This window comes from Arachis hypogaea, chromosome 11 (assembly GCF_003086295.3).
Source record: "Arachis hypogaea cultivar Tifrunner chromosome 11, arahy.Tifrunner.gnm2.J5K5, whole genome shotgun sequence".
Classification (NCBI taxonomy): Eukaryota; Viridiplantae; Streptophyta; class Magnoliopsida; order Fabales; family Fabaceae; genus Arachis; species Arachis hypogaea.
The window spans coordinates 19156650-19177324 of NC_092046.1; the positions used below are offsets into that span (position 1 = coordinate 19156650).

General features: G+C 31.9%; 1 protein-coding gene across 3 annotated transcripts; it reads left to right on the forward strand.

Moving 5' to 3' along the window:
* The first annotated feature begins 3462 nt into the window (after nucleotides 1–3462).
* LOC112720482 (UDP-D-xylose:L-fucose alpha-1,3-D-xylosyltransferase MGP4) lies at nucleotides 3463–8248 on the forward strand. 3 transcript variants are annotated; one of them, XM_025771432.3, is made up of 6 exons: nucleotides 3463–4116; nucleotides 4866–5133; nucleotides 5375–6040; nucleotides 6914–7075; nucleotides 7179–7394; nucleotides 7690–8248. In XM_025771432.3, the coding sequence occupies exons 3-6, from the start codon at nucleotides 5561–5563 to the stop codon at nucleotides 7897–7899; spliced, it is 1068 nt and encodes a 355-aa protein (XP_025627217.1). In that variant the 5' UTR covers nucleotides 3463–4116; nucleotides 4866–5133; nucleotides 5375–5560; the 3' UTR covers nucleotides 7900–8248. The 3 variants fall into 3 exon arrangements, with proteins under 3 accessions (XP_025627217.1, XP_025627218.1, XP_072062669.1); XM_072206568.1 differs by having other exon boundaries at nucleotides 3509–4116; nucleotides 5070–5133; XM_025771433.3 differs by lacking the exon at nucleotides 4866–5133 and having other exon boundaries at nucleotides 3488–4116.
* The last annotated feature ends 12427 nt before the right edge of the window (nucleotides 8249–20675 follow it).

Below are 20675 nucleotides of genomic sequence, written 5' to 3' on the forward strand. Positions count from 1 at the left end.
TACGGCGCAGTAGTGAAGAGAGTATTGGTAGCAGTAGTGATAGTAGTGTATAGTGTAAGTGGTGGTTTAGAAGAAAAAAAATTTTGAAAATAAAATTATTAGTTTGTAGTGATTAAAAAATGGTACGTAATTATACGGCACCCGAAGAACATACTATCAATTATTTGGATCATCCAATTTATGTAAGTTGACACATTTTATTTTTTATGTATTTAAATTTTTTAAAATTTGGATCATCCAGCCGCAGCGGGCGTTCGTGGTTGTTGACGAGTACAACCCCGGTGCATTTGCTCCGGCAGAGGCAGGTGGGTTGACAACTCCGGGTGTGGATGACTCAGTTCGAGGTTACCTGTATGACTCAGGTGGGTCGGCAGCTCCGGGTGGGTCGTCGCCGGCTTCATAAGTGGCTTCGAAGTCCTCTTCGCTGTCACTATTCATTCCTTCGCACACTGCAGCTCTATCATCCTCTATATCTAAATCATTTTGAATCTCTTCTGCCTTTATGTTTTCAAACTCAACATACAGTTCAATTTGTGGCTGTCGCATCTGATTTTGCCGGTGAATTTGGAACATATTCTGCATACTCGTTTCATCAGTGATCGACATGATATCAAACTGTATTAGACCACCAAAAACTACAACAGAATTTTGGTACAGAATTCTGCTCACTCTCGTTAACATACCGTTCTCCATATTTTGACAAAGACCGTTCTGAAGCTCCATTAACGTCATGGTGCATGGAACCACAAACGAAAACGGATTCTGGCACACAAACCTCACTCCCTCATGAGTATTCCGTATTATCTCACTGTTGCGATACACTACCAAATTTACAGTACCCTCCATTACACTACCAACACTCAAAGACCACTCAAAGTACACTCTTCTTCAGAATGAAAATGGTACCGAGTTTTGCCTTATATAGAGGTGAGCATTCAACACGCCCCCCACGTGCTGCTAGCTTCAACCAACTAGGCGTCGCTACGTATCAGCATGCTCTTGCGTGCTGACTCAGCACGCCCCCACGTGCTGCCTAGTTCAACCAACCAGGCCTCGCCATGTCAGCACGCCCCCTGTGTGCTTTCTCAGCACGCCCCCCACGTGCTGCCAGCTTCAACCAACCAGTCCTCGCCACGTGTCCTCCACGTCCCTTGTGTGATGTATGTAACACGTCCTCTGTGTGTTAGACCTCTCATCTGACACGTCCACCAAAGTTTAAATACACTCCTTGCACCCATTTCTAACTAAAACACCACCCTTTACTCCATAACAAAATTCTTGAGCCTAAATAAAAACTATGAATAATAGTAAAGTGTTGCCATTGTTTATTTGTTTATTTGAGCATCATAGAAAATGGTCCTAGATTTTGATACAATATGTTATTGTCATGCATTTAAGCTAGACCTCTCATAGTATCTTGGAGCAGCTTTATAACAAAAATGTGCTTTTTGTTTAAAGCGATTTAGGAACTCTCACTTGTAAAATTTGCAAAATCATCCGCATTATATTTTCCGTCATCACGAAAAGCAAGCCACTAAAATAAGTAGATTATTTCTCCAAAAAAATCATTAAAAAAAAATCAATTCACGGTATAGAAAATCCAACTTTATTTTGAAAGAAGATGGTAATCCGAAAAGATATTTGAGGATGATGAAAAATTTGAGAATATATTTTGTTTAAATGAAGATGTTAAAAACATCTACTCAAATATAGATAATATTTTATAACATATTTAGGGGTAGTAATAGATAGAATAAGGTTTGAACTTAATCCTAATTTTATCCTACTTGCAAGATTAAAATATGTCAACTCTAATTCTACTTATCCTTAATCCGTAAGTATTTGACTCTATCCACACGTTAGCAAAAAAATATAATATTATTATATAATTTGATGAGTATATATATTAAAAATTAAATAAAATATATTTTTTGTCTTTAATATTTTTTAAAATTTTTAAAATTATCCCTAACATTTAATTTGATTCAATTATATTATATGCTTAACGTTTATAATGGTTTTAATTTTACTCCTATTGTTAAATTTTTTATAATAAAAAATTAGTTAAATTTTTTTACTTTGATTTCAATCTTAATTTAATTTCATCCTCCAACTCCAATCTAATCTCCCATCACTATTACTATCACTGTCACTATCATCAACATCATTCATCCATCCACCATTAAAATCTAACCCTAAATGCATTGTTCAAAAGTAAAAAAAAAAAAAATTTATATAAAAACAATTATAAAATTTTGGTTGACTATCCAAAAATATATTTCTAAAGAAAAAGTATAAGCTAATATAATTTTTCAGCGCTTTATTTTTTTGTATATTAAAAAATGTTGGTGTAATACTCAATCATTGAGTTTTATGGTATATTTTAAAATTATGGAAGCATGACAATATGCCCCTTATATTTGACATACAATACAAGGAGGCGTATTGTCAATATAAGAACTAACAAAATTATAGGGACTAACAAAATAATTAAATTTTATTTTTTTTACTTGATTATTTTAACATAAATTTAATACTAATTGGAATTTTTTTATTAATTATTTTTAGAAATTGAGATTTGATTGTTGTTATAATTTTAGTCAAAAACATATATTCCCACTAATTAGGGGTGACAAGTGGGCTGGTCCGTCCCTCCCTAGTCTACTCTACCAAAAGTCCGTCCTTCGGCAAAATAGTTCATCCCGCCCGCTTATTGAGGTGGTCCCAAATTTCTACCCCTTCCTACCTAACGGCGAGTTGGCAGCTTTTTTTTTTTAATTATTAAACCATTAAATATTAAAAAATATAATTTCATAAACATTTTGATAAATTTATAATTTTCGAAGACATAAAAAAATTATAATTTTTAAAGTCACAAACACTAAAGTCTTTATAATTCTAAATATTTAATAAACATAATTATCAACTAAGCTTTTTGAAACTAAATAATGAAACAATAAACATTGTCCAAAATATATAATTAACCATTGTCCAAGTCTCTAATCAATTAAACATAGTCCAAAATATAACTTAAAATAAACAAACATTTTAAATACATATAAAAGTAACATTCTAAATTTAATTATCATCTTAAAACCAAAAACCCACCAAACAAATTTGTCATGTTCTATAAAATCCGTCAAAATCTGCAAATTAAGTTGTAAGTTAGACAAACTTTTTTATTATAGTAGTATCAAATTCGAGCGAGTTCGACGAATTTTGGCCCGTTTATAATTCCTACTACTAATGAAACAATCCATTCAATCCATACATGGTTCTGAAAATCCGTTTTTAATGTTAATTTAATCCGTTTGCCATCCTAGTATTTTAATGTTAATTTAATCCGATTCAATCCATACATAGTTTTGAAAATCAGATTGGACAGATCGGTCCAATGGTGAACCGGATCATTCTGCGGTTCGAATCAATGTTTAAACCGGCCGGTTCACTTGAAACGGCGTCATGTTGTTCTTTCCTTGAAGAAAAGAAAGCCTTCTCCTTTCCCCTCGAGCTGCGCAACGCAGGTTCCCCACTTCCCCTTCTCCTCATTCAGAATTTCAGATGCAGCCCCCCACCCCCCAAAACACAAAGCCTAGGTTACTCCTCCACCGCCGCAAGAGTCTTACTCAGCGCCGCCGTCCATTGCGCTCAGACACCACTGTGTCTCCGTCCGGTCGTCCGCGGCTCCGCGCGTCTTCCTCTATCCCAAAACACAACCTAAGCTTACAGTAATCTCCCCCACCGCCGCAAGGAGTGAGACTCAGCGCTGCCGTCGCATCTGCTCGAAGCCGCCGCCGTCCCCACTGGGCTCGTCTACGCCACTGCTCGAAGGCGTGGTCCCCACTGCAACTCGTTGCGTGGTTCCTCCGTCGCCCAGCCGCTGTTCCGCCGCGCCGGCACTGTTCCACCGCGCTCCACCCCTCCTCTTCTCCGGATCCGCCGCGCTTCACCCTCCTCTTCTCCATTCCGTGCGCTCCACCCTCCGCTGCTCCAAAATCCCTCTCCCTCATATTCTGCCACTTCTCCGCATTGTAAACATAAAACTGCCTCCAGCTTCTGCGCGTCACGTTCTTGCTCCTTCTCCTTCATACTCTGCTCGTTCGAAGACCACCGAAGGTTAGTCAATTTTTCTTGCTTTCTCTTTTTGTTTTTAATCTGTTGTTTATAAAAAGAAAATGTGATTTGGTTAATTTAGTTTTTTAAGTGTTCAGCATGATTTAGTTAACAACAATTAGTTAATTTTGTGTGTGTTTGTGAGCTCTGATCTCTTATGATGCTATGTATGTAATGTAGTTGACTAATTGCTTGGTTCTGAATTTATGATGAGACTTGAATTTGCCATTTTGTTAAACGGGATACTTAAATTTGTTGAATGGGAAGCTTGCTAATTACTAATTTAGTTATGCTGCTGACTGCTGATTTTGGGTGCATTTGCTAATTTTGAATTTGTTAAATGGAAAGCTTGTTAATTTTTGTGTGTTTGCTATTTAGTTCTACTTTATGTAACTTCATATCTTGCAAAATTAATCTTCCAATAGTTCTAGTTCCATGAATGACTGAATAATATCATGAAAATATATCTAACATGATGAGAGAGATTTGAATGATAACTGCAAAATATAATGATGTAATCTGAGTTATAGAACATTCATGTTTAAAGTACCAAAAGTATTGCCACAAAAACTCTCATAGATAATCATATGTAAGTTAACAAGTGACACAGTATGAGATCTGAGGGCTATGAATGTATTTTTCTCTTGTAGAAATGATAATTGGGATGTATGCTTAGTAGGGAGGGGGCACTGGTATCTTAAATCAATGTTTTTTGCTTGATTTAATTGAGTAGGGTCCTGACATTTTGACAGGAGATGGGAATGATGCTGGCTACTATGAATTGTGCATATTGGAAATCTCAGCTTTGTTGGCATTTGGAGCTGCTTTATATTCCTGCATTGCTCTTTGTGGTGCTTGACTAGGCTCTAGTTAGGATATAAATAACCATTTTCTAGTTGTACAGTGGACTAGTATATTATCGGGGCATGTTGATAATGTAGTCTTATTCTAATTAGAGTATCAAGTGTTGAAAAGAAAGAAAGAAAGGAAGTGATCAAACAAGTGACACAGAAAAATGTGGTAATAATATTGTGTATGTTACTTATTAATATATGTTTCGTATTTTCATTTTATATGCATATTTTTATTTTTATTTTATTTATTATTTTATTATAAAATGGTTTTTCCGGTTGAACTGGTTGAAGCAGTAAACCAGTAATTAGAACTGTTCGATGACCGGTCGGTTTTCAGAACCTTGAATTCCATATACTTACATTTTCAATTGATTATTCTACTGATATTTACTTTAATCTTTTGTAAGGGTCGAATTTTATTGGATCCATTCAAGTGTTGCCACAGCACCACTACCGCTGTCACTACCTCTGTTTCTTGCTTAATCTAAATCTTCCCATCTCAAATCTCAAACCTCCAATAATTTCATCAAAGTCTCAATCTTTTCCCTTTTCCACAACAACCCCACTTCTCCATTTCTTCTTTACGAGCTACGATGTCAATGTTTCTGCATCAAAGAAGCTTGCACAATGCCTTTTCGAACCCATTTGCCGCTCCACCACCTTCCTCAGCCAATTCCAAGAGACCCATCTCCATCCTCACCCCAATGACACTCTTGGTCCTCCTTTGCCTCATCATGGTGGTGGGTGTCTTCAGCCCCTGGGTCAATATCCCCCATGGAATCTTCTCAGTTTCCAAGCCTGCTGTTTCAAAGTGGAACTCATACACATTGGACCAAGCTCTCTCCTTTGTGGCAAAAAATGGAACTGTCATAGTTTGCATTGTGAGTCAGCCTTACTTGCCGTTTCTCAACAACTGGTTGATCAGTATCACAAGGCAGAACCGCCAGGATATGGTTCTTGTCATTGCTGAGGACTATGCTTCACTCTATAAGGTTAATGAGCGTTGGCCTGGTCATGCTGTTCTTATTCCACCTGTGCTTGATGCTGAATCTGCTCATAAGTTTGGATCTAAGGTTTGTATGTATGCTCTTACTTTATTAGGAACTGAAATTTAGTTGTTTTCATGTGTTTTGGAGTTTAGGCCTGAATTGAATTGGGCTTTCATTTAGTAATATATGGATCATGATTTATTATAGTTTGCTTTACCAGTTATTAGAAATTGATCTTATTAATCGTATACTCTGTTAGTTATGTGCATGGCTCAAACATGCTTTGTGCTTGTTTGGGTGCCATTAAATTGATAGAAAAAAGATTTTATTTTTTTTATTTTTTAGCGTGTTTGGTAAATTTCTAGTAGTAAAAGCACTAGAAAAAAAAAAAAACTTTTTTGAGAAGCTACAAGTTACATTTTTTTCAAAAGATCATTTTCCTTAAAAAAAGATGTTTTTCATATAATAAATAAACAAAAAAGTACTTTTATATTGTTATACCCAAATATAATTGATAGATAAAAAGATCTTTTTGCATGAGATATTCAAACATAAAATTACTTTTACTTTTCTATAAGGTTTTTTAAAAAAAGAGAACTCGAAAAAAGATCTTTTCTTAGAAGTTCATCCAAACAAGCCCTTAGTTATATTTCATACCCTTATACAGGGGTGGACGACCTCAATTGTATTGCTTACCTTGTCCCAGTAAATTTTCATATTCTTTACCTTCTATCTATATTATCTTTTCTCTTATAAACATGTTTCTCAATGTTCGGTTACTTTAATTCTTGTTATTGTATTGGATTCATCTCGGAAATTATCACACATATATCCTGTCCTGTGTTACTCTTCCTGCTTATGTTATGTCTGAAGTGTTATTAATTATCTTGATCTATTTTTTTTTCTGAATGTGTTTCTGAATTTTAGAATCTGTTCTTGTTTATTTTCACTGTCTAGGGATTTTTCAACTTCACGGCCAGAAGGCCTAGCCATCTTCTGAAGATTTTGGAGCTCGGATATAGTGTAATGTACAATGATGTTGATATGGTCTGGTTGGGGGATCCATTGCTTCAGTTAGAAGGGAATCATGATGTGTACTTTACAGATGATATGATTCCGGTAAGTATGATGATATGTGTATATGCTGCGGTCTAGTGCTTTTCTGTTTCATTCTTGGTATTACAGACTTTTTTATTTTCTTTTTGTTACCTTGTGAGATCAGATCAAACCATTAAACCATTCTCATGCTTTACCGCCACCAGGAAAAAAGGGCCACCCTTACATATGCAGTTGCATGATTTTCCTTCGCCCTACAGACGGAGCAAAGCTAGTCTTGAGAAAGTGGATCGAGGAACTTCAGAATCAACCATGGTCTAGAACCCAGAAATCAAATGATCAACCTGCTTTTAACTGGGCTTTGATGAAGACAGCTAAAGAGGTTTGTCCCTTTTTTATTTCTCTTTTTATTCTCTTCCAGTGTGGATAACTTCTATACCTTAAATAGACCAATATATGACCGAAGCTTATTTATGTCATCATGGTAGTGTATTACATGATTTATGGTCAATTACAAGGGAGAGATCTTCAATTCAGAAAACAGGAAAATGTCAATTGTTCTGATATTTGTACTAATTGCTTGATCTCAAGTTTGTTATATAACCAGTTTATTCTTTGTAACATGTAAGAGGCTGAATATGTTCTTTTTCATGATTCATTTCCATGACTACCTACAGGTGGACTTATACTTGTTGCCGCAGGCAGCTTTTCCTACAGGTGGGTTATATTTCAAGAACAAGACATGGGTTAAGGAAACTAAAGGAAAGCATGTGATCATTCACAATAACTATATAGTAGGTTTTGAGAAGAAGATAAAGCGATTTCGCGACTATGGCCTCTGGTTGGTGGATGATCATGCTGACGAATCCCCGCTTGGTAGAATATGACCCTTAGATGTCTCGAGTTTATCGTCGGATTTTGTTAGAGCATTTATTTTCGGAAATTAGAACATGGTTTCTGCCAATTCATTCATCCGCCTATCTGGTAGAGGCTTGATGAAGACATCCGAACTCTTGCTATCAACATGTGCTGCACCCATACCAGCCTCCAAACGATTCCTTGGCAGATAGTTTGTGTTTCATTTTTGTGCGGAAAAAGGTGCTTCAAAGATGCTGGATTGTATTACAAGTCCATAGAAGAGAAGGATAGAATTTATTTGGTTCTTGTAGTTGGACTACAAATGCTACTTAAAATAATATTTATAAGAGAAATTATAGGAAATGAATTTTTAATTAACCAATATTAGCAAGTAAATGGACAAGTATATATGAAAGAGTTTAGGATAGAAAAAAGTACACAAGATTCATATATATTGAGTTACACTTGAAATGGTTTTTTTTTTTTTTTTTTTTTTTTTTTTTTTTTTTTTATCGGCAAAAATGTCTATGTCGTCAGCAGATTTGTGAGGCTTATGGTATATTTTTATATTTATAAATTTTGATGTGTATTTTTGTCTACTTTAAAGTCTTTTATGTGTACTTTTATTTATTTATTCAATATTAGTCAATTTTGTTTTAAGATTTATAATTTAGAGTTTGGTTGGAAGCTTGGTTTAAGTGGCATATTATATGCTTCTCAAACAACCACATCCGGTTCAAATTTTACTCGTGGAAAAAAGAACGATATAGTGTAGTGTGTGAGAGTGTTGTCTGGGTGTGTTGTGTTATAAAAAACAAAAAAGAAAAATTAGAGTCTAAAATTAAGGTTTTAGAATTTATGATTTATAGTCTAAAATTAAGATAAATAAAATAATTTTTAAAAAATTGGTTAATATTAGCTAAAAAAAACTTTCCAGTATTATTCCAATAATAAATTTTCAGCTTCGAAAGATACAAAACTAAATTTTTAGTCGATAAAAATGAATAACAGTTTTTAGCCGATAAAAATAAATGGTTTAATTATTCTGTTGGTCTCTATAGTTTCGCAAAATTTTTAATTAAGTCCCTATATTTTTTTTTCCTTTTAATTGAGTCTTTGTACCAATTTTTTTTTAATTAGGTCTCTGCACCAAATTTTTTTGTTAGTTGGATTTCTATAAAATTAATCCAATTACTGCTAACAAGGGCCTAATTGAAAAAAAAATTCGGTGTAGGAACTCAATTAAAAGGAAAAAAGTATAAGAATCTAATTGAAAATTTTGTAAAACTATAGAGACCACAAAGTAATTAAACCAAAATAAATAGCACTGGCTAAATGTTAGCTGAAAAAAAAAATTAGTTTTCAAGTAAGAAATACTCATAGCCAACTTAGAATTTACGAATCCCATCTTATTAGACAATTGATATTTTGTTTTCCTATTCGCTACTAAATTTAATTACATGTATAAAAATGATATCATAAATCTATAATGTCATTGTAACTCAAGTGTAAAGTTCAGTTGCTAAATTCAATTCAATGAACTTTTCAAATCTTTTTTTCTTTTGGTGTATATTTTCAAGCTTTTCTTCTAGCTATTAAATTACCTTCTGTTTAATTTATTATCTATATTGCATTGATAAAAAAGAACAAATAATTTTATTTAGATAATAGTTCCAAAAATGAGTACAACTTTTTATTTTTTTTTTTTCTTTGACAAGAATGAGCACAAGCTTGTTGCAATACGAAAATGGCAAAACAACTAACTCTTAAAGATAATTCAACAACTACTCAGCATCCTATACGCTATGCATAGCATTAAAAATGAAGAAATTGTTTAGACATATCCATAAATTTTCTCTGTTGCTTTAGACAATCATAAACATTTTTATATATATTTGAATTTACTCTTGCGATCTTTCTAGTTTCTTCTCTTCCGTTGTCTCCAAAATTAAAGAATCTGTGAGATGGTATCAAGAAAATGAGCAAAGCAGAGTACTTATATTGTTTAATATCTTACCTAGCCTGCAAACGCATACATAAACATGTATTATTAATGCATTTAATAGCATATACTCTCAACTAACAACAAAGTAATGATCATAGATTCTGGGTTAATTGAGTTTCAACATCATTTCTTGCCTGCAAATGTATAATCAGTGTGAGAGAATGCTTTCAACAAAATATAGAAAAATCAAAAATCACTAAAAATGTTGGGAAACCAAATACAAAAAATGGGTAAAAATGTGATGGCATTCTGATCTCATAATGTATAATAGTTGTGTGCACTTCTATCTGCTTTGTGTAAATTGGTCAAGGTTACATTGAGATAAAAGCATGTCAGCAATGATTAGATAAATTTAAAAGAAAAATCTTTAATTGGGATAATTTGTATCCCATAAAGGATATATAAAGCTCTGTAGATTCTAGTACCATGTTTTCAACTCTTAGAAGGATATCAACTCTCCCAATTGGCACAAATGGAGAATTCTAAAGAAAAAAGTATATCTCATTAGCATAAATCAATAAATCTTGAAGCTCCACATAAACCTGACCATATAAAGTAATTGATTTGAACACAAAAATATAAGTAATGTAATTGAACAAATGAAGCAATTCAAACAATTTGCAAGTTTACTTCACAGTAACGTAGATCAAGAAACCAGTATCTTAAGATAAGTAAGTGGATAAAAAATAAAAAAGACAGATCGCATTTGCAACCCACCTCATTACATGATCCATTATCATTTACATGAGTGCATAAGAATACAACTACTACATGGGCAAATTTTCTTATTGCCAAAATTTCACTTTTCACAAAGTTACCAATAACATTCACGTTGATCATAGCCGAGTGCTATACCCCTTTGACCTTTAATTACCAAAAACAAAATGATGGAATCAACTCTTAGATTTCTCACCTAACATTACCAGCATTCAGGGAGGGGTTAATACCCATTCGAATCAAGTCGTTGTGACGATCACTGGTCATTGTTTGTCCGTAAACTTGACACCCCGGATTTTTCTTCTCAGAAGCATATACACAAACAATTAGAATACATTGATCACAACAAATATAAAAGCTTCGGCTATACCTCTCCAATTTTAAGCTACAAAACGATCTAGAACCCTAGAACCCACTGAGCAAGACATGGGTGATTTTGATCCTAATTAGAGTGTGATTCTTGAGTGGGTCAAACATGTTATATACATAGTTAAATACTATTTTGATCTTGCATATTATTGGTAAAAATCAAAATCGTCTTAAATGTTTTTTTTTTTAAATTGTCCATATCGTTAAAATTAATTTTAAAATGATCCTTGGGACTAAATTATTCTTGTGACATAAATCTTTTATCTGTTACTCACCGATGCATGAGCATCTTAAGCACTTTTCATTGGGATTTCTTATAGAAAAGTTACGACTTTTGTTTGATATATAATTTTTAAGATTATTCTATTAGTACTTTCATTTTCTTGATTTCATGATTCTTGTAGAAAAATATTAAAAAAGAGAAGCAAAAGAATAAGGAGGAACAAAAAATTAAAAACAATTGTAAAGAGAATTCGTGGATGCTGTCAACCCTGACCTCCTCACACTCCAACAACCATAACTTGAGATATATAGGTCCAAATGATGCGGTTTCAGCGGCATTAGAAAGCCAACTTATAGAGCTTTCCTACGATATATAATAATCCATACATGCTCTCTGGCATCATGGTGCTAAACGCCGCGACATTGGCGTTTAGTGCCAAACCGCCTCCATCATCAATTCTTCTCGGGAGACTTGGCGCTAAACACCACTCTTCCGGCGTTTAGCGCCAGACCTGCAGAAAGGAGCGTTAGAATTGCTACAGAAGTGGCGTTAATGCCAGTAAGGCCTAAAGCTCAAAAATCATGCTGATATAAAATAAAAAAGGGCTCTCTCTCGTGAGACACTCTCCCTCTTCCGTCTTTCATTCGTTAGTTTTAGGTTTTATACATTAGATTATGATTTTAATTTTCTGCACTATGAATAACTAAATCTTTATTGTTAAAGTTAGAAGCTCTATTTACTTTGATGGACTAATAATTATTTGTTCATCTACTTTTGATTAATGCATTAATTTATGTTTAAGAATTAGTTTCGTTCTTCATCCTATGAATTACTATGTATTGGAAAACAACTCTGATCTAAATTGAATTCTTTTGAATCTTGAAAAAGTTATATCATTAGAATTAAAGCTTAAAATCCTTTCTCACAACTCCTTAATTGTCTGGATTTAATATGATACATGACATATAATTGCATCATTTTTAGGTTCTTAGGGTTTGTGTGGCTTATAAATCAGAATTTGAACTTAACCCTATAATACAATTGATTGATCAAGAAATTGACAATTGGTTGGGTTAGAGGTGATTGAATTTCCTAAGAATAGGAATTCAATCACCTAGGGTTTATCATAAACTCAATCTTTGCATGATCAAAGTAGATAGCAATAATTGTTAATCGAAAAATTTAAATATCTTTCACACCTTAATTATAATGTAACACCCTATCACACAGAACTTTATGCTTAAGCTGTAAAATAGAGGTGGTATGGTATTACGGCCTCTAATATAAAATATATACATATAGTAGTAGAAAGAATATAATAACTAGGAGCCTTGAAAAACGGATAATTCGAAATCACAAAATAAAAAGCGCAACGCTCAGGAAACGAGATTACGTACGTGCGAAGAAATCTAAAGATCATAGGTATAGGTAAACAAAAAGTGAGATTAGAGAGTCAAGGATACAAAATATCTAACTCCTAACTCAGCCTGCGAAGTCAAGGCTGGTCGAAGAATATTTACACACATATATACATATCCCAAAATGCCCAAAATACATAGATAAAACCCTAACTCTCCTTAAACCTCTCAGAGGAACAAAATAAACAAGATATTCAGAGAGAAAGTTAAGTACATATATACATAAATTATACAACAAAAGAAACCTAGAAACCACTCCACTTCAGAAGTCCAGACGCCTAGCGAGGTGCCTCTCGACCTGCTTCTGAAAATAATAACACAGTATGGAGTGAGAACCAGAGGTTCTAACCATGGTAAAGATGCCATGCACATAATATACAAGGTCCTGGGAATGCCAGAGGCAATCCTAGAATGCCTATTTTCATATTGAAAAGCTTAAAGTCTTAAACAGAAACCATGAAAAGAGGGTAGGTATCTAGAGAATTCTAAACTCAACTTAAACTTAATCTTAACACTCAACCGGTCCACCTTTCCTACGTTCCTCCATCTCCAGTGAATTAACAAGACAGACAAACAAACAATTGCAAGCATAGGTAGGAGACAAGTAGTGCAAGTAGCAATTATTACAATTAGCATAATATATTCCGTTAGACATTCCCAAATAAAGTCATAGCAAACAAACAAACAAAATGCACATGATGTATGCATGTCCTATGGCTGATGAGGCTCATCTGTCAGTTATCAAGCCAAGCCGACAGTTCCGAAATCCTTGGACTGTCCCCCGTCACACATTCCCATGAGTCTATGCATATATAGCTTTTTTTTCTCATCTCATTCATAAATCATGCATCCATATATAATTTTACTCAATGGGGATAACCATTCCTGGGAATTTATACGTGCCCGATCACCCTTACGACGTAGGGTCAACAGAGTATCAAGTCTCAACCTGGTACACGTGGTGGCAAGCCACGGTATCTACCTAGGGAAACTCGTATCTCAGATAACATTAAATGCATAAGTCACATAAGTATTCATAATCATTCATATTCATTACATAATCGTTCATCATAGCCATGGCATCATATATCCTTCATGCATACACATTCTCCTCATATACTCATCACTTTTAACCTTTACTTCATTCCCAAGTTATCTCTATTACCTAGCTCCAAGTTATTACTAGGCCTATCATCATGTTCTATGACTAAAAAGGATGAAAATAGAGGTTTGGAGGTTCAAAATTGAGTTTTAAAACACAAAATACCTTTGCTGAAAACAGGAGAGTCACGCGTACGCGTGGGCCACGCGTACGCGTGGGTGTGCAAACGGACCATTATGCGTACGCATCCCTATATACGCATACTCATGGGAGTTTCGCGTACGCAAGCACCATTGTCACGCGTTCGCGTGGACATGCATCCTGGCCCATTACGCGTACGCGTATGCTTTTTCGCGTACGCATGGGGAGGAGGCAGTGGCAACAGTCTGTGAATGGGGTGTATGCATGCGCAAAATTTCCATGCCACGCGTACGCGTGTGCATACGTTTCTCCAAAAATTTACATAAGTTCGAAAAAAACTGCAGAATTTCAACTTTTTTATTCCAACTTCCGACGTGCATAACTTTTTGTTTTAAATTATTTTTCTTCCGTTTTTCGAATGGCGTAAACTTCACGGACCCAATTTTCATATAAAATAAATTTGAAACGATTTGGGAGTCCGAAAGTCGAGTTATGCCTCGCCGAAGTTCGACTAAAAACCAATTTTTACAAAACCTCAAAAACCTCCATTTTTATTAAAACTCAACTTACTACCTTTATATCCATCAACACAACACATCTATATCAATACCACAACAATCTCCTCATCCATACCATTCCTCAATTCATCCATATAATGCATCAACATCTCAAATAATAAACAAGGTGAACATATCCCTATTCCTTATATATATACAAACACATATCATTTATCAACTCATCACTAAACTCTTATTCAACCAGCATTAAGCTCACAATATATCAGTTAACACATATCCAACAAGCACCAAAATCATATCACAATTCTTATCAAAGTCACTAAACATTAAATATACTCATACGTTCCAACTTATCCTAGGTCACCTAGCCTAAGTTTTCATAGAACATTATATATTAAATACGCGAAACCTAAACCATACCTTGACTGATTTTCGCGTATTTACCGAGACACCACCAAGGTTTCAAACACAACCCTCAAAGTCCAAAGTCTCCAAAGCAAGGTCTCCCAAACTCCACCAAGATCTTAATGTCCACAATTCAAGCTCCAATTACATATACACAACCTAATTCGTATATATATATATACACACACCCAAATTCAATATCTAGCATACCAAATCAAGAAATTGACTAGGGTTAGTGATCCTTACCGTACTCACGGACAAAACAACCCAAACCCGATAAGCTCCGCAAGCTAAATCAAACCTAGAATACCAAAATCGAGAAAATCTCAACATAGAGGCTCACAATTTTTCGAAAATCAAAGGGAGTAGAGAAATTGAGGTGAGATTGTGGCTTACCTATGAAATTGTTCCAGTAGAATCATAGAGCTCGACGCAGTAGTCATCGTGGCCGCAAACAGTGCAGCGATCAGAGCTCGGATGGAAGAGATATGGTGATTTATATGTGATGTTAGGGTTTGAAAGCTTTCCCCCTTCTCCTCTGGTTATGCAGCGTGAATGAAGAGGAAGAAGGAAGGGGGAGGCTGGGTTCATTAAGGGTATTGGGCTGAGCTGGGGCTTAGGCCCATTTTGGACCCGGTTCAATCGGTTCGGTCCGTTCGGCTCAATCTTAGGACAAATTTTTTGAAATTAGTGTCAAAATTCTTATTTTAATGAGCTCTATCCTAATTTAATATAAAATTCACGTTTTTAATTTTTCTTATTAAAATTTAATTTATTGACTAATTATTTACTAATTTAACGGGATTTACAACTTTATCATATTATTTTTTTATCTAATTTTACTTTGTTTTTATTTATTTTTCTATTTTTATGTTATTTACTATTAAAATTCTAAATTTTGATTGTTTGAGTAGAATAATTAATTAACTATTATTTACTTAATTTATTAATTTTCGTAAAATTGACACTCTCTCACCTAAATTTATTACACTTGTCATAAGTTGTTGTTAGAAAAATCCGCACCACTCACTCCCCCCCCGCACAGTCACATCACATTCTTATATAGATCATCAAGAGGCAAAGAGAAACAAAGATCAACCAAAAATAGGTGATAGTGGTGGTAGGGGTCAGATATGAAGCCTATTGGCGATGAGAGTTGTGGGAGGGAGACAGAAGTGGAAAGGGAATAAATTTGTCCAAAATATAAATTTTTTTAATAAAAAGACCATTTTAAAATTTATTATAAAATTAGAGACAATTTAAAAAAAATACTAAAAGCGATTTTAATTTTAAAAATTAAAATAGACTTAATATATATATATATATTATTTTTAATATTATATTTTTTTAGGTTCGTCACTCTTTTTTATTTGGACTTTTTAAATAAATAAATTAAATATTTTATTTATAAATATAAATAATTTATAATCTATTTATTAATTTGCACTGTTTAACTTATTTCATTTACTATGTAAATAAAATAATTATATAAATATTTTATTTATATTGAGAAATAAGATATAATTTTATTTGATTTTATCTCGTTTATAAATAAAATATATAAAATTTAAAAAAAATACATATCTTGTTTATAGTGTCATTTACGCTACAAACAAAATACATATATTTATATAGATAGAGAGAATAGCTGGTGAATGATTAGTAGTGCCAATATAGAGCACAGTTTCAAACTAAACCGTATGAAACAGAAGAAACAGAGATGAGTGGTGTAGTGAGAACTGCGAAATTGGAGAGCTTTTTTCTCTTGCTTTTTATTTATTTGACTTTTTTTTTCTCCCTTCTTTTCACTACTAATAATGAATTAATGATACAGTCAAATAAATCGAAAATCAAATATCAAAGTTACCAATTAGTAATTAGTATATAATTCGATATTGATAACAATAATTATTATTATATTATATTTAAATTTGGTTATGTGTATGTGTTTGCACTATTATATGCATTGAGGTGAATGGTGGTGGCGAAGAACGCACACGTTTCCTGGCGAAGAACGTGGCGAGGACGAATGATTGTTGTAACATTTAATTATAATTTTTTCAAATTTTTCGACAGTTAAATATATATCTTTTAAATTTAAATCAATCCAATTCATTTTATTTTTTGTGTATTTTTTTTAGTTTTAATTTAAATGAATTGATTTAAAAAAATAGTATATTAATTTTAAATAGACAATTTTAAATTACTAGTTTTAGATTAAAAAAATTAAAATTAATATCACTGTATAAAATTAAATTATATTAGAGGGACAGTTTACAAAAATTTTTAATTTTTAAAAATTGAATTAATTTAAAAATATAAATTATATTATATTATTTTAATTATAAATTTTTTTATAATAATACACATATCTCGTTTACATTATGAATTTATCTCGTTTGCAAATGAGATAAAGTTAAATAAAATTGTGTCTTATATTATTTACTTAGTGGTGAAATTGATCGTTTTAATATAAAATTAGTTGCTAAAGAATACAAACAAAAGTCAAGTATTAACTATTTTGAAGTATTTGCTCTTGTTGCTAGATTAGACACTATTCGTATGACTATTTCATTCTCGGCTCAAAATAAATGAAAGATACATCAGATAAATGTTAAGTAAGCATTTTTAAATAGTATTTTAGAAGAAGTGTATGTTGAGCAACCTATAGGATATGAAATTTCTGGCAAAGAAAATAAAGTGTACATGTTGAAAAAGTCTTGTACGGGTTGAAACAAGCACCAAGAACATAGTACAACAAGATTAATTCTTATTTCACTAAGAATGGTTTTAGAAGATGTCCGTTTGAGCGTACCCTTTACATCAAGTTTATTGAATAATCTGAAGATATCTTGATCGTGTATTTTTATGTTGACGATTTAATCTTTGCTGGCATCAATTTGAAGATAATTGCAGAATTATAGAAAGCTATGATAAAACCATTTGAAGTGACAGACATGGACTTGATGTCTTATTTTTTTTGGCATTGAAGTAGTTCAAAAAGATGATGAAGTTTTCATTTTTCAAAAAAAAAAATGCAAATGATATTGCTAAGAAATTTCAGATGGAGCGTTCAAAACCAGTTCTTACTCCCGTAGAAGAGAAATTCAAGTTGCTGAGAAAAAAATAAAAAAAGAGCAGTAAATCTCACTTATTACAAAAGTTTGATTGGAAGTCTGAGGTACCTAACTACGACTAGACCAGATATTGTGTTTGGAGTTAGATTGCTTAGCAGAATTATGGAAGAGCCTTGTACCAACCATTTGCAAGCGGCAAAAATAATGCTTCGAAATATCAAAGGTACTTTAAATGATGGTATTTTTTATGAAACTAATGAAGTAAATCTTGTCGGTTACACTGATAGTGATTGGGTTGGAGATATTGAAACAAGAAAAAGTACTTCAAGATTTGCATTTCATCTTGGTTCTGATGTAATTTCATGGTCTTCTAAAAAAAATCAGTAGTAGTACTTTCTACAGCATAAACGGAATATATAATAGCAGCAAGTTGTGTAACGTAAGCAGTTTGACTAAGAAGAATTATTGAGGAATTGAACCAGAAATAAAGTACTCCAACAATGATATTTTGTGATAACAAGTTAACTATTGTATTTTGCAAAAATTCAATATTTCATAGGAGATTAAAGCACATTGATATTCGATTTCATAAAATCAGAGAGTTGGTGAATGAGAAAGAAATTGTGATCGAATATTATCTAACTGAAGAACAAATTATAAATATCTTTACAAAACTGTTAAAGATTGAATTATTTTATAAGTTAAAAAAAATACTTAAAATGATTAATTCTACAAACTTAATTTAAGTTAATAATTAAATCAACTTCTAACACATCACCATTGTACTAGAAGAGTTATGCAAGTTTACAAGTGGGAGGAAGGATCATGAAAACATCATATGACAAGTTGAAAAGTTTAAAAAGTCAAATACCAATTCAAATTGAAAATTAGTGTCTACAAGCTTTAGTGCAAGTTGTGATAGATTGTCTATAAAAGACCATGTAATATGTTAACATTGTGTGTGTTTCATGAAATAAACATGAGCATGATTATGAGAAGTGTTTTTCATTCTATCATATGAATATATGAATGTTAGTGAGTTTGAGAGATAAAAAATATAATAATATTATTTATGTAAATGAATGATTTTGAAACTAATAAATTGTGGGTATAATACTTACGTGTTGCTATTTTTTTTGGAAGTATTTCTTGTGTGGTTTTAAAAGCTGACCTTCATGAAACAGATCACCCCTAGAACTGTGTTCTTTAGAATTTGATGTGAGGTGATGAAGTATTGGACGTGGTGATATAAGTTGAAAAAGACAAAGTTTTGAGATTGGTCGAAAAACTAATGGATCAATGGAAGGAGAAGTGGTGGCCAACTGGCCATGGAGTGATGTTGGAACTTGGAAGACAGTTGCCAAGGAAGAGAGTAGAGGGCAGCTGAGTATATCAATGAAATAAGGAAATAAGAGTATGGAGATAGAAGGAGAAGAAAATGGTAATCACGGGCCACTTGCGATTCTTCATATTAGTTGGGGAATATTTTGAATTAAAAAAAGGATGCATTCTCTTTCACTAATTTGGTATCTCCAAACATGGTCCTTTAATTTAAGCTCCAACTCTAACTTTTCCCACTATAGACAGTGTTTTATTTTTATGGAATGGAATATTATTCAAATAATTTATATGCTCTGCAACAATGATTCGTCTAACATTACGACTTTTACTGTCCATTTATCAGTTTAAGTGGAAGAGTTTAGTATGGTAAAAATATTTAGGATTTGTTTGGGAAGTTTTAAAAGTAATTTTTTTTAGTTTTTGATTTATGCAAAGTAATACGTAGTATTAATGTTTGGTGTAATTTTTTAAACTAAATTGTAACTTTTTAAGAAGCTATTTAAGAATTTATAGAGAAATTAAAAAAAAAATAACTCCTCTCATAATACTACTACTTTTTATTATATTTCTATAAAATAAGCACTTTTAGAACAAAAAATTTAAATATAAAATAACTTATTTATAAGTTACTTTTAATATAGTCATTTATTATTTAAACTATTTTTTTAAAAGGAACTTAATTAAACTGTTTATGCAAATTGGATTTTAATGATCTTTAAAGAATCATGATGTTTAGAAAAATTTAAAATAAATTTAGGATGAAATTATAAATATATTAATATAATTTTTTTTATGTAGAATATTATAAATTTGTCACATGTTCTTTTCATTTTCTATTTTTACTGGATTTAAGCTTTTTTATTTTAGACTTTTTTAAATAAATAATTTATTTATTGATATAATTTTCATTGCTAATGAAATAAATAATAAAAAATAAAAAATATTATATGATCAAATTATTTTTTAACCAAATTCAGTTAAGTATTTTTATTTTTTTTATATGTCTTTTCTTTCTTTTCTATTAGACCAATTAATTTTATTCAAAATAATAAAATTTATATTACATCAATTTAAATCTATTTTTTCATCCATTCCAATTCAAATTATTGTAATAAATAAATAAATAAAGAAATAAATAATTTATTGATATGTAATTCTTAAAATATTTTAAATTTTAAAAATATATGTGTATTAATAAAAGAAAAAATGTAAATATTTCAAAAAAATCTAAACAAATAATTACTTTAATTAATTTATTAATTTTTTTATATTAACAAAAATTTGTCCACCTATATTTGTCAAACTATATTAAACAATTACAATTTTTTTTTTAAATAAACTCTTTCTAAAATTTTAATATTTTAAAATAAACATCAAATTTTAATTTGTAATATAATTAAATAATTTTAAAAATAAAATAGTATTTTTGTTTTTTAATACTAATACCGAAAATATTATTTTTTGGTAATATTAAGAAAAATCTTTAATC

Bases quoted from the DNA above. Each gene is read 5' to 3' on its own strand.
- LOC112720482 (XM_025771432.3), top strand. From the start codon at position 5,561: ATGTCAATGTTTCTGCATCAAAGAAGCTTGCACAATGCCTTTTCGAAC. The intron at 6,041-6,913 runs GTTTGTATGTAT...TTCACTGTCTAG, and splicing joins CTCATAAGTTTGGATCTAAG to GGATTTTTCAACTTCACGGC. The intron at 7,076-7,178 runs GTAAGTATGATG...TTGTGAGATCAG, and splicing joins TTACAGATGATATGATTCCG to ATCAAACCATTAAACCATTC.